Source organism: Centruroides vittatus, unplaced genomic scaffold (genome assembly GCF_030686945.1).
Source record: "Centruroides vittatus isolate TY-2023 unplaced genomic scaffold, ASM3068694v2 contig_1057, whole genome shotgun sequence".
Taxonomy (NCBI): domain Eukaryota; kingdom Metazoa; phylum Arthropoda; class Arachnida; order Scorpiones; family Buthidae; genus Centruroides; species Centruroides vittatus.
Genome location: NW_027120684.1, coordinates 1657723 through 1672748, shown reverse-complemented (window position 1 = coordinate 1672748; position 15026 = coordinate 1657723). Strand labels below are relative to the sequence as shown.

The window sequence follows — 15026 nt, the reverse complement described above, 5'->3', positions numbered from 1 at the left end:
CCAATGTTGATATGTCTAGAAGCATATGGAAATATTTTTTCTCTCTCTCTCTCTGCATATTATCTTTTTTTCACCCCACCATGATTTAACTCTTTACACTGTTTCAAAATTTTGTTTATTTTTAAAATATGTTTCATTTCAAATCCTTGTTCTGCCTGAATAAGGTTGATTGATCAAGCAAAACATTTGCTAAAACATTTTGGGTACGTTCGTTAAGTCGAATGAGTTAAACGCATTAGTAACGAATCGTTCGGAAAGTAGTAGTCTCGCTCAGTGCGCATGCTCCGCGGTGATGACATATCGAACGAAACTCTAACGAAGCTCACAAAGGAAAGAGTTAGTTTACTTCATTAAGAAAATGGCGCCCGACGATATCGATGTTTCTAGATCTACTCGAGTGTTTAAATTGTGAATTAAAAGGTGAAATGATTGAAATAACTGTCCGTCCGAAGCAATCTAAGAAAAATGTTTTGGATAAGGCTGCACTAGCAACATTCGTATCTTCGATTTTAGAAACAGCCATTTAGTTATAACGAATCGTTCGAAAAGTCTAACGAAACAAGAATAACGATGACGTCATTCTCGTTTAACTCGTTTGACTTAACGAATGTACCCTTTATAATTTTATTGTCCTTATTTTATCTCATTAATAGCCGAGATACCCATCTTCACTCAGAAAAATGATATATTAAGGAAACTTAATACTTAAAATTCTAAATCTCTAGGAACTCACTGACAGTCTGACACAGGTAAAAATAGCAATGGTCAAATTGGTCAGATATTCACTGAATATGTTTGTTCAAATATCAGGCTGACCAATTAAATTTCATTTGACCAACTTTCACTGATATACATTTTCTCTCATTAATGACCATAACATTAGCCTGTTGAATTTAAATTTCATGGTTCATTTCACATCCATTGACTTTGAGACAAAACTTCTTTTTCATGTGAAAGACCTGATAAGAACTAGGTGTCAATTCCTTACTCTTACTAATGATATCATACTTCTATCAAAGCTTATAAAATTGATCCTTGTTCTTGTCAACACAGAGATCCACGAGTAAAACAATCAATACTAATTGTTTTTTCTTGTGTTTTGTTTGTTTTTTTGCACTCATTTTCTGTTAAGCACGTGCAATGTTTTTGTTTTTATTTTTGCCTCTATATTCCATTGTGCATGGACAATTGTGTTAGGGAGCATGGACATTGCCACTTTGACTCCATTTTATCTGAAAAATGAAGTCATGGTCCTATTTTTTTATTACATATTTGGATTCCTTATTGCAATCAATGGAAAATGGCAAAGTTTTATCAAAATTGGTTCATCAAATTTTGAGAATAAACTCAATTCTTCTAGAATATAAATTAATAAAAATTATAGAAATCAAAAAATTACCTTAAATCCAAAATAACTATAGTTGTAATCTCTTTCATACTGGATAGCTAAATTCAATTTCTGAAATTGGAAAAAAAATAAAAGAATTTTAAAAAATTATTTTAGAAGCTTATATTACAATTTTTTAAATTAAAGCTGTATTATCATATATTAATAAAAGGTATATATTGTGAAACTCAGCACTACGTACTTTGTTTACTTAACTACATCCTAACATAACTTTCTAAAAATACCATTTTGTTGAATAACTGTCAACTTTCACACCGGGAGTTAATCGTCTGGTAAGTTCTCAGCAGCTAAGTGACACTTTCTCATAACCTCCTGACCTATTGTCGCCACTAGTTTGTTCTACAATCATGTCCATTACTAGGGTTTGTAATTGTACTGCATAGGTTTGTACATCCTTGTCCCGCACCTAGATGCAAACATGAAATTTTTGCAGCCATAAAGAAATTGGTTCCCTCTCAAATCTCTTGATCATGAGTCTCTTAAATTCGTTGTATGTCTCTACCTTCCTCATCTTCGCATCCTTCCATGCAAAATCCTGGGCTATACCCGTTAATTTTAGTTTTGCAACCCCTAAGCACTGCACCTTGGCCCAATTGGTTAGTTTCTCTATTTTGTCTAGTGACTCGAAAAAGTCAGTAACCTTAAGGCCGTCAGAGTCCCCTGCAAAAGACAGTATTAAAGGAATCATGTCCCCAAGTCCACTTACACGGCACCTCCTGCTGTCTCTCCACACATACATCTTTCTCCACTGGCCTCCATCCCATTGCAATTTGTCTAAAGTTATCGCAAAATATCAATCCCACTTCTGACACCAGTGTGACGGGAAGGTCAGCATCTCTTTAGTGCCTCATCATGATAGACATCACCATGTTTTGACTGACACAGAATCTGAGACGGTGTGTTTATTCAGTCATGTGCATGGGCGCTCAGATTTGGGATGGAGCGAGAGACAGTGTACCAGAAGTGACTCACGCAGAGACTAGGTTAACGAAACGATGTTTATTTGTAAAGGACGTAAAACATTACATTACAATACATTAATTTGTATTTATATTCACTACTAGGTGTATTAAGAGACACAAGGCTTTTTTACATCTTTATTTCTGGTTCTTCCATATGCTGAAGAACCAGAAATAAAGATGTAAAAAAGCCTTGTGTCTCTTAATACACCTAGTAGTGAATATAAATACAAATAAAGAGAAGACACGGTCTCGGAATACATATTTAATACATTAGTTTCTTGATAGTAAATGTAATAGCTAAAATAGGGTTAGATAGGCCTAATTTCACGGTCCTTGAGAGAGAGTTTACATAAGATTTGCATGGCGATAAATACCTTGAGGTGATGATGTTCGAAAATAGTCTGATGCTCATTCCTGGGAGGTGTTCTTGTTCTCAATCATATAGTCATATATCTTAGTCCCCTGAGATAGAGTTTGTCTTCTAAATGCATACCTGTAGACGAGGAAATATCCATTGAACTGAAGTATCTGCAGGAACTAGGTACATCCGTTAGCACTAGATTAAGCACTAGATAAGGGATGATACTCTGTTGTGGGATTGGCGACGACTGCACTGTTGGAAGAACAGGCAACGACTGACCAAAAATTCGGTTGTTATATTCAACATGAACTTGCAACAATAGGTCGGGAGGTTATGAGAAAGTGTCACTTAGCTGCTGAGAACTTACCGAACGATTAACTCCCAGATGTGAAAGTTGACAGTTATTCGACAAAATGGTATTGTTAGAAAGTTATGTTAGGATGTAGTTAAGTAAACAAAGTATGTAGTGCTGAGACTCACAATATTATAATATTTTGCATTACACATATTACTATAATTTAACTTTACAATTTAAATTTAAAAATTGTAATAAAGTATAACAAACTATTTACTCTGCAAAGTGATTAAGTTTCCATACATAGAGAAAATGATCTTGTTTACTAAAAAAATATGCTCTATATGCAATAGCATAACCAGAAACTTCAAATAAGAGAACAAAAATTTTTGCCAGTTTTTAATTTAAAAATTTATAATAAAAATAACTACTTTTATTATTTATAATGCTTTATAAAAAGTAGGCAAGCATGTGCTTTTTTCATTTGTTTAAGTTTCTGAAATTCTCTTGAAAAAGAATTCACCCTTTGCCTCTACCTGGATTGTATCACTGTTTATAAGAGTACACATACTGATGCAGCACTTTCATTTATGGCAAATTTTTATTAATGTATCTTGTGTTTGTGCATGTAAAGCATGGCACACAGAAACATTTTTAATGTTATGTAAATTTTGTTCTTCTGAAACTGTGTTATTTAATTCTGTTAATTCACAAACTCAAGGTGCGTTATTTTTTCAACACTAGGCGATATTCCATTTTATTTAGTTGATACAGGTTACATGCATGGTACCACGTTTCGGGCAATGCCTCTCTTCAGTCAACATAGGGCTTTATCTAACACAGAAGCCATACATATTCGTAGGACAGGCACAATGCTATGCATCCACAAAGGTTTTGGAGCTTTCCTACAAATTTGTAAAATTTTTCCCTTGAATATTCTTCCTACAACAAAGCTTTTTAAAATTTCTTGTATAAATAAAAGTTTTACCAGTGCAGGATTTACCTGGGAAACAATTTCTTTACAAGGAATTCCAAAATTTCACAATAAAAGTTTTTTTTATAAAAGATTCATTTACTTTTGATACATCAATTAAAGGATAATAGGCCAATAGACCTGAAAGGTCGTATACAACAAATCGAAAAAAATGATTCGTTGTAGCTACATGCATACTGCAGGACTGGTATGCAAATGATTAAAAGAACAAACAAAGATATGCAACAGAGACAGCTGTTTATTCAGTAGTATATATGATCCGCATGGGAAACTATATAGGCCACTATATAACAAAGCATACTATCAATGAGGTGAATTAATGGTTGCCTGAGGTAACCTTGCTAAGCTGCATCCACTGCAGTGTGCATGTCATCTATGGTATGTGGCAGTAGTCTCTGGTGCAGTAGTCTCATGTAGGACAAAGCCCCACAGGTGTTTGATACGAGAGAGATCCAGTGAGGCTGCCGGCCATGGAAAGATGTGTTCAGGCTGGTAAGAATTTACCATGTGACATGCAGCTGGGCATTGTCTTGCTGGAACACTGTGTCAGATGCAGCTTGCACCAGCTACAGACTCCACAATTCATGTGATGTACTAGTCTACTGTCAGTATACCAGAAATGTGCACTGGGGCTGTCTGCTGATTGAACATGATGCTTCTCCAAACTGTGATGCCCAGTATGGGGCCACTGTGATGCTTGGAAAAAAAAGCTGGCATGTAGCAATCTCAAGGATACTGCTACACCAGTCCGTGACCATCAATCCTACACAGACAGAAGCAAGATTCACCTGTAAGCAATACTTGATAACATTCAGTAGACCAGTTGCAATGACAATGACACTACATCAGGTTTGCAGCCCTGTGTTGAGAGGTTAATGGCACTCTGTTGTTGGTTGTCTTGTGTGCAGCCTCACTTCATCCAGCCTATTGCAAATGATAATGGTGGACAAAGATGGCCCTTTTGATGGCAACAAGTGGCTTTAGATGTCATGTACAATGGTGAACAGTCCCCAATGGACCGTTCAACAAATCTGCAAGTCTGTGTGTTCTGTCATGTGCCAGTGCAATCCACTCCCTCTTTGGCAGATGTTCCTGTGTCCATCATTTCACACATTGTCAGATGATACTCATATCATGCCAACATACATGGCAACTGTATGCATTGACAAACTGAGATCACAAAGCTCCAGGATATGGTCTCTCTCCCAAGCCGTTAACTGGTGGTATTCAGTTCACTGTCATCTCTGAGGCCTTTTCTACACTTCTTCAAAAGTTTAGCTGTGGAAAACTGTCACTAAAAGCATTTGCAGCCTGAGCTGGCTGCTGGTCTTTATAGCCCAATTTTAGGTACCTCATGACTCAATGCATACTCAAACTTGATCATTTGCATATCTCTGTCACCTCTACCAGTCTTGCAATTTGCTTGTGGCTATGCACATTCCTTTGTGATGTTGTGATTTCACTTTTGAGGAGTGTACAAATGAAGTCATTTTAATGATAATTTGCATTTTTTTAATTCATTCAGTTTTTTCAAATTTTTCATTCTTAGAATTTTTAATACATTTTTATTAGCTGACACAAAGCAATCAGTTAGTTGTTGATTAATGATTATCAATCATTTCTGATTATTTATCATTATGCAATTTTAAATTTATTTTAATATTTGAACTTAAAATCACAGTATAAAAATTATTGTAATTCATTTTTATTTTAATACACACACACATAATTTAGAAAAAAAAAAAAAAGCTGGTTGAGTGCCATGTCGAAGTAGGCCAGTGGGCATTGAATGCATCCCCAGTCGACACCATGGGTAACCATTGGATGGCTGTATCTAAAGTTTAAATGCATCTGAAAGGGAAGAGTTGCTCAAAGGTCTGGGTGGCATAACTGGTCAGTGCACAACATGATAAGCAGAGGTTGAGGTTTGACTCCCACTCTGATTCTTTCATTCCAGACTATTCTAAATTATATTAAATTATAGTTTCCACTTTTAATAAGAGATGGTGCCTAACATCTACCTATAATTTCTAATCATTGTAAGCTCACCAACTTTCAGGTGGAATCAGTTAATCCCGCATCAAGAAAACTAGGGTCATCCGCAGGTAGTGGTAACGGAGACAGAAATGACAAGTGTTTTACAAAGGAAACCATTTATTATGGCAGAAGTATGCTTACATATTTGAAATGATTTACAATGGTCTCAGTGGATTGAGGTGTCTCTTGTTGTTCCTGCAGGATGTATGCAGGCCCCAGGGCAGGCGAGAAGAGTTCATTAGATTGTGGCATTGATGGACAGATGACAGAGATGTGGTGCTTGGTCCAGCAGAAGATGACCACAGGATGATTTCAGCAACACATAATTTAAAGTGTGTAATCTGGAGGGAGACTCTCTTCGACCTTGATATGTCAAATTTTATAGATTTTCTCCCTCCATCCGTATTTCTGATCGGCCCCATGTCCCCTTTCTTGCTTCCCGATTGGTCTCTCCTTTGTCTACAGGTGAGAACTGAGACCTGGTCGGGTTGCAAGAAAGGTCTGTTTTGAAGCACCTTTTTTTGTTAACTCTGATCAGAGATTGTTGATAGAACTATAAGCCACACTCTCATAATTTAGCCCATTGTTTCTGTTTTCTGTCAACTCAGAATTTTAATGATCACATGCGATGTTTCTTTAAACATTAAATCTTTCCTCTTTTCCAAATTTTTAACCTAGATCAACTGTTTATCAGCACTCATGTCAGAGTTCCATCTTCCCAGGATGACATTCTTTCCAATTGGTTATGTCATTCATCTTTATGTCGTGTTTGTTTTGACAACTAGTTTTTCTCTCTTCTCTCTCTTACATAACTTATGTGACCTTTGGTCTGACTTGGCTATAGTGTTTTCTCTTTAACAACTTGAAATTAAATTTTGATTTCAACCCATTCTGGAACTTCACATTATTAATTGTAGCATAATATTGCCCAATTAATTTGGCTGACAGTTGGATAATAAAAATTACAGCTAATACTGAAGAGCAACTAATTTAAAATCTAATAAATGTTTCTTAAACTTATTAGTTGCTATTTATGAAATTTATCAATATATATATATATATATATATATATATATATATATATATATATATTTGCATTTACTCAGACAACTGTCAAAATTTTTGGTTCATCAATCAAATTTATCAATTTCAAATTACTGTAAGTTGATAAATGTTGATAAAACTAATTTGTCAACATTATGTTTCTGGTAAAATCATTAAATAAAATAATAAAAACTATAATAATAAATTAAATCATTATTTTTGAATAGGTAAAGAAATATTGAAAATAATATCAAATCTTACTTCTGCATATTTCATTACTATTTGATAAACTTCTTCTGATATTAATGGTGTTCTGCCTTTAGAATGGGAATCAACTGCATTAAATAAATCAGTGATAACATCTGTAAAATATTTAAGATATAATTTAAACTGTGAAGATTTATTTTATCATCAAATTTCTAAATTATTATTTCAGCAACCTAGTCAAAGTCAAGTTTCAGAAAAAACAGTACTATTAGGTTACTGATATAATAACTTAATACAAATCCAAACAAGAAGCTAAATGAAAAAGTCAAATTTCTAGATAATTCTCATATTCATTATAAGATTATAATAAAATTTTGTTAGTTTGCAATGCTCTCCTCTGTTGCATTTTATAATTCTTCTTCATAAATAATTAATATTAGTTTTAAAACTTTTACTTAAAATATCTGAAGTGATATTAAATATATTTATTTTAAAAACCAATTTTATAATGCAAAAGAAAAATTAAATTAACTCAGTAGATATGTTCATATAAAGTTATTCTGCAAAGTTAATCTCTAGCTATAAGAATGGAAAATATCAGGTTAATGGCTCTTGTATATTATTTGCATTTTTACATAGCCACTCATCCTCCATTGAAGTGTGTTGTCTTTTTGTTCTCCTTTTATCAATATGATCTTCTGAGTACAATTTTATTTTTACTTTACTATCTTTGAAATATTATCAGTAGATGGGATTACAATATTTTTTTTTTAAAGCACTAATTTTGTCTTTTTCACTCAATAGAGTAACAGAAAAACTATTAAAGAATTATTACAACAGCACTATTATAAAAGACCAGATATGCTTTCAGTGATGGATGAGCAATATGTGAGCAATGTTACCTGGTCAGATGATTTATTACCAGATTTGGTCATATATATCAAGCCAGTTGGTAATTTGGCTATGAATTTTTTTCTAAACTGGCAAGTTTTCTATGATGATATAAATTTATTCATGGTATGTCTGAAATTTTCCTAAACAAGACCTGAATTAGGTATAGGAAAACTAGACAATTATAATCGCATAGGGCCTGATCTGAAAAAAAAACCCATAAATTGACTTTATTTCTTTATATTTGAATTTAGATGGTTAGTGAACTAAGTGAATATTTTTTAAACCAACAAGCTTTCAGGCATTCATTTATTATCAGTATTATCTGAAGAGTATGGATATAAGCAAGTATCAGATTAGTTGGAAAATTATTGGTATCAAATTATATTAGCAAAATTCAATATTATGTCATCTCTAGTTATACATTTAAAGAGGAATCTTCAGAAATTTTAATGTATTTCTACTTTGTGCAAATTCTCAAATGTAACACCAGGTAAATCTCACTCACTAGTTTGATTAAACAAAGGTGGCTCCTATAGGTTACTTCTATAATGAGACAGGTAATGCAGAGAGAAATTTTGTAGCGTACGGTGATGAGATTGCTACTTTACTGCTTTGTTTCCTGCACAAAGTTTACAGTAAACTGATTATAGATCATTCAAAATTTTTATTTTTATTTTTTCAGTTAATGCTTGATGTTGGAATCGTTTTAATATCATTTACACATATATTCTATAGGGAAAGTGTTGAGGGAAGTGTTAAGGATGCATGTTTTTAATGTTTTAACATTCCATAGTCTCAAATATTAATGTATTCAATGGATAAATATATGACCAAAGTAAGCTGATGTCTTCCAAACAACAAAATGTCTTCCAAGTATCAGTCTGAGATGTAGTGAAAATAGAAGTGCTATTACAGATCACAGTAAACAAATTACATTGGCTTAGATTTAGTGTTGAAGTAAATTATTAGGAAAATTATATGGATGTAATTGAAATGTTGTTATAAAATTAAAAGAATTTAATTTTATAACATTTGCCATCCTTGCTTAAATCTTAAGAAAAAAAGTTAATACAAATTTTTGAAAAGTTGGGAAAACTGTATGTCTTTGTATAAAATATTATAAAGACATGCATTACCCCAGTGTTGCTCAAATTTCATCTTTTCTTAATAAATAAAAACTTTTGGAATACTCCTAGAGGAGAATTAAATTATTATTATTAAAAGAAATCAACACTAACCAACACTGGAAGAAGAACCGTTGAGGGTTCAAAAACATTTGTGGAAAAATGTTTTTTCGTTGTTAGTTTCACACTGGTAACAGGCTTTGAAGTACGTAATTATTATTATTATATTTTTTTTTTTTAAGTGTTTTTAAAATGATGGCTTTAAGATTTAAAAATTTTAATTTAAATGATTCTATATTTTTTAATTTCAAATTAATTGTGTTTTAATAAAGGTAAATATTATAAATAGTATTTTTCTTTTTTTTTATTCTATGATATAATATGCTTCTTCAGAGAACTCAAGAACATTTGTGAATCCCAAGGATCCATCAATCACAGTTTATAAAACACAGTATTACTCAAATAATCTTAGGTACCTATGTACAAAAATTTCTATAGTGTTCAGCACTATTCTTGAATCTGTTTTCTGAGTATTTTAATTTTATTACTGATAGAAATAAGTCTGATAAATAAAATTATGATTTAATAATCATAAAATAATTCATTTCACTTACCACTAAATAACTGTTTTGTTTCCTTTTGAAGATTTGAAACAGCAATACGAGTAGCAAGAGTTGAATAATCAATATGAATAGTTGCCATACTAATTGCAGTTTCTGCTGCTAAATTGTCTAGTTCAACTGTTGTTATACCAGGATATAATCCACTTATAACTTTCATTGTAATTGCTGGCTATAATTATAATTTCAAATTTTTATATTATGATTTTAAAGATACTTCAAATAACAACTAATTAGTAAAATAACTCTATATATAACATTTTTCAAAATTTAGTTTTCCATTTAAAATCTATTATATTTTTTTACATTTATCATTTGTGAACATCTGTATTAAAGAAAAATATATATCAGTAATTTCACGAGACATTTTAAAACTGTACCAACAAATTCAGATAGATTACATTTGTGCTAGCATAAGGTTACTTAATAAATTATTAAATGACATTATTTGGCTTAAGATCGGATGGAGATCCAAGTAACCTAATTGGTGTGATAATGGCAAATGTTACATTGTTTAAAGCCCCTTTCTTAGTTGATCTTTTCTTCCAAAATCTTCAAAATGTTTGATCATTCATTAATGATTATCATCAAAACTTTATCACCATCAATTCAGATTTTTTCTCCCAGAAAGATAACAATGAAAATCATTTAACACATGGAACTGTCATATAATTATTATGAGATTTTTTAAATAAAATATTGTCTTACTTTTTAAAATTAAATTACATTTCAATATTATTTGATCATTAATTTGCTTTTAATTGCATACTTACTGGATCAATAAAGTTTCTATCTAATCCCCAGCAAAGTTTTTGGATTCTGGAACTAATTTTATCAAATAAAACACTTTCTCTACGCCCATCTGTAAATATGCATAGATATGAATCATTTTACACTGTACATTAAATAATTATTTAATAATATGAAGATGTTACAATTTAACAAACAGGATTATTCAAAAGTAATGCATAAAGAATGCTTTCATGCAGTGCTGTAACTAGGACGGTGCCAGTGGTGCCCAGGCAGAGGGCGTAGACCCTGGGAGGTGCAGAAATGACCTGGACCAAGTTTTGGGTCATAGTTACAGATGCTCGCACCGGGCGCATAAAAGTTACGATGCTGCTTTCATGTACCGTACAGCATGGAAGCATATGTACAGTACCATAACAGGCACTGTCAGAGGAACGTGTAATCATTAAATAAGCATTAAATAATTAACTGTACAGATGATTCATCTTGATGATTTACACTGTAAATTATGTTTTCCCTACAATGTACCATATGATACATAAATGCTATGCATGGAAGTATCTTCTAGTATGTTACTTTTGAACAATCCTATATAACAATCATAATTTATATTATAAAATTCACAGTTTATCTTTGGTGAAGAGAACCAAAATTTTGTTTTAGACTGAGAAAATTAAAATTTTTCAAAAATATAAAATACAAAATAGAAAAAATATCATAAAAATTAAAACAGATTTTAGAAGTGCAAAAATATCACCAAGAAACTGCAAGAAATATCTCCTTGCAGTTTCCATGAAGTATAAAATAAATAATTATTTTCTCATGCCAGATTCTTACTATATAAAAGTTTAAGAACACTGTCTATCAATATTAATAAAATTTTAATGAGTGATAGTGATTTACTAATAATAACAGTTATTATTAGTAAATCACTTAATTAATGAATATGGCCATTTTTCTCTATAATTTTATAAATCAATGTAAATCATTTATATTTTTTCATTAATTATCTTAAAAGAAAATGTTACAATATTTTTTTATTAAAAATTTTCTCTGAATATATTCTCTCGTAGAAAATAACAATTGATGTCATTTGATATGCTGAAATAATCCAAAAGAATCCATATAAATAGAAAAGACTATGAATGCTCTTGTAAATTAAATAGAATACTGAATAGAAATCAGTAAACATAGAATAGAAATCAGTAAACATAGTCATAGCTCTTTTAAAGTCATGTAATTTTAAATGCTATATTGATTGTAGAATGCAATAACAACATCTTCTAGTAACACTGGAGTGCTTAACATAAAGACACGCAGGTTATTTATTTTACGAAATATACCGTTCTGGCAGTTGTGGGGGGATAACTCTTACTTTTAGTTCTCAACATGAAGAAGGCCTCGATGGAGGCCGAAAACGTTTCTTGGTTCTCTATACAACACTGTGAAAGGTTTTAGACTGTGTCTCTGTGATTGTAGAATTTCGTCAAATGACAATTTTATGAAAATTAATTTGAAGATGTAGTTTTGTTATATTGATTTTAGAAATAAAGTAAATTCTTCTTAGTGTTAACCTCGTGAAACCCTATGCAATAATATATTTATACAACAAAAGTTAATTATAGTAAGATTTATACTGATTAAGTTAATTGGGAGTAACAAGAATAGAGATCAAGACAGTATTGAAGATCGATTTCTTAATTCCCCCATTCTTCCTATCATTCTTCCATTTGTTAATTCCAACAAAGAATGCAGCAAAATATCTGACAAGATGAATGTCAGAATTCATCAATTCTGTTGTAATTGTTGACATTAATCAAAAACAGTATTCAGTAATATCATTAAAAAAATCTTAACATTTTTGTATTTTTAAATATAATGCAAGATTTTATTTGTTCTATCAAAGTGCTTCTAAATGAGATTTCCATAATTTTAAAAACAAACAAAAAAAAAAAAAACTGTAGTATAAAATGACATTCCATACTTCCATATAATATGTTTATTGTCAGCTTAAACTTTAAATCCTGAAATTTTTGAATATAAAAATGAATTAAAGTTACTTATTCCAATTGTAGAGAACCACACTGTCTGTTATTTTCTTTCATTATATGTTTATCCGAATTGAAATCTTGCTTCAACGTAGTTGAAGATTACAATGTTTTACAAAAAAAAAAAAAAATTTGAAACTAATACTTTCAGAAACTACTCCATTCTGGAATTTTAATTTATGTCTGTATCAAATTTCATTACAGTTTGCTGATAATGAATTTAAACTTTGTTAAGTCAGAAAAAAACACATGTAACAGACTTTATTAAGATAATTGATGACTGTAGAGGAATTCTAAAGCACTCTAAATTCATGTCACAGAATAAAGTTGTTGTATCAAGCCATAAGCTAGTTCATGATCTTCCTACAAAAATAAATAAAAAACTTTAAGATAGACCTTCAGGACACAGAATAAAACTATACTATTGTAGATTTAGAGAGATTTTTTCCGACCTTGTAATGTGCCAAAGTAAATGTTTGAAAGAACTCAGCCAAGTATATCCATTAACTTTGATGGGAAGATGGGAATATGTTGCGTCTATTTAACAATGTACGTGAATTTTATGGTGTTGATGCAGTCACCTCATTCTTCTCGTTTGTAAAATGCAAACTTGTGGTGTACAAGTGCCATTGCATGTTTAATGTTGACTGATGAGGGGCCAAAAGCCCGAAACGTGTAGAAGTACCGTATCAATTAAATAAAGATGGGAAGGAAGCCACGTGTTTAATTAATAACATGATCTTGTGTCTAATACTCAAAAAACTTTAAGTTTTTTTCATATTTTATTGGAACTTCATGTTATTAATTCTTGATTACTTTAAGTCGATGTTTATGTTAACCATTATTGTATTGAATTCTATGTATTAGTTTGGAATAAAAAAAAGTCTACAGAAACCATTAAGTGGATTTCCTTGTTCAGAGTTCACTACAAAAGTATATTTCCAACCTCTGCTGTGATATCAAAAACTAATAATACTGACAGCTGACCAAAACTCCACTGTATTTCAAGTAACTTAGTTGACTTTATATCATTTGACATTTATAGATAGGCTACTTCAACTTAAAGTATACCTGTAAAGCATATCAAATGGCATCAACAGAATGCTAAAATGTATTGTTAGCATCTAAAAAGATACTAAATTTTGTCAATTTAAAGAAGTAATTCCCGATTCTGGTTTATGGATACCACATTTGAATCCTCAAGAAGTGCTTACTAGTGTACTTTTATATATATCATATCAAATCGATGGGTAATTTGATCTATATATTTGCAAAAGTAAGCTATATAAACACAGGAAGATTATGATTAAATCGCTTCATAATTTCATTTAATATATAATAAACGAGCACGTAACGTTTCAAATACCTCTTTTCACTACATACATCTTGGACTTACTCAAATGGCCTATCAATCAATCAAACATTTACAAATTATCTACAAATTTCCCGGCAAATTTTAATAACACCCTCTGGCGTCAAAAACTTTGTATTTTAAAATTTTAATATTATATTTTCAAAACAGATTCATTAAAACTTATCTATTTTTGTATAGAAATAAAATTAATTATCTGTTATAAAAATTATAATTAACAGTTTATATTATTTGAATTAAAAAAATCTATCAATAATCTTAAACACTTTTCGAGACGGCCGGATAACCGAGCGGTCAAGGTGGCAGCCTACCGATCTGGAGGATCCGGGATCGAATCCGAACGGGGCGAATAATTCCCAGGAATTTTTCAGGGGGTGGTCCGTTTGGATATGTCGGGCCCCATTAAGCTGACGCGCGGATACTGTACTTTCATTTTTCTGTGATTTCCCACTCTGTTGCATCTGTACTCGTCCATGTTCAGTACTATTTCAATTGTAAACTATTGTAATTGTATGTTTTCTCCCTGGTTGTGCCTCTGGCAGGTACAGGGAATTGAAAATTATTTTACAGTCAATAAACATGAATGAATGAATGAATGTCGGGCCCCGTCCCTCACCACCCGGTCGCCCCATTGTGGGCCTGGCCGAACCCATAATGGGCTTTCTAAAAGAAGCCCTCTTACTGCCGACAGGGCGAAAGAGTTAAAAAAAAAAAAAAAAACACTTTTTGAAACCCCCTCTCTGTGGGTGATAACAGAACCTTCTTTTTCAAAATTTTTTTTTTTTTGTTAACTCTTTTCGCCCTGTAAGCACTAGAAGGGCCTCTTTTTAGCAAGCTCATTATGGGTTCGGCCAAGCCAACAATGGGATATCCGAATCAGTAGCGTAGCGAGGGGAGTGCAAGGGGATGT

The 15026-nt window shown here is 31.7% G+C and overlaps 1 protein-coding gene across 2 annotated transcripts in view; it reads right to left on the bottom strand.

Annotated features, from left to right (window-relative positions):
• The window catches only part of LOC136972316 (ribonucleoside-diphosphate reductase large subunit-like), a 62567-nt gene extending 48388 nt beyond the window's left edge, over positions 1 to 14179 (bottom strand). For both annotated transcript variants that reach the window (XM_067266878.1, XM_067266873.1), the window contains exons 1-5: positions 14111 to 14179; positions 10720 to 10808; positions 9941 to 10118; positions 7363 to 7463; positions 1400 to 1459 (exon numbers count right to left, since the gene is read on the bottom strand). In XM_067266878.1, coding sequence (XP_067122979.1) covers positions 1400 to 1459; positions 7363 to 7463; positions 9941 to 10118; positions 10720 to 10808; positions 14111 to 14129 — 447 coding nt within the window. In that variant the 5' untranslated portion in view covers positions 14130 to 14179. The remainder of the gene's footprint in view (positions 1 to 1399; positions 1460 to 7362; positions 7464 to 9940; positions 10119 to 10719; positions 10809 to 14110) is intronic.
• Positions 14180 to 15026: the final 847 nt, after the last annotated feature.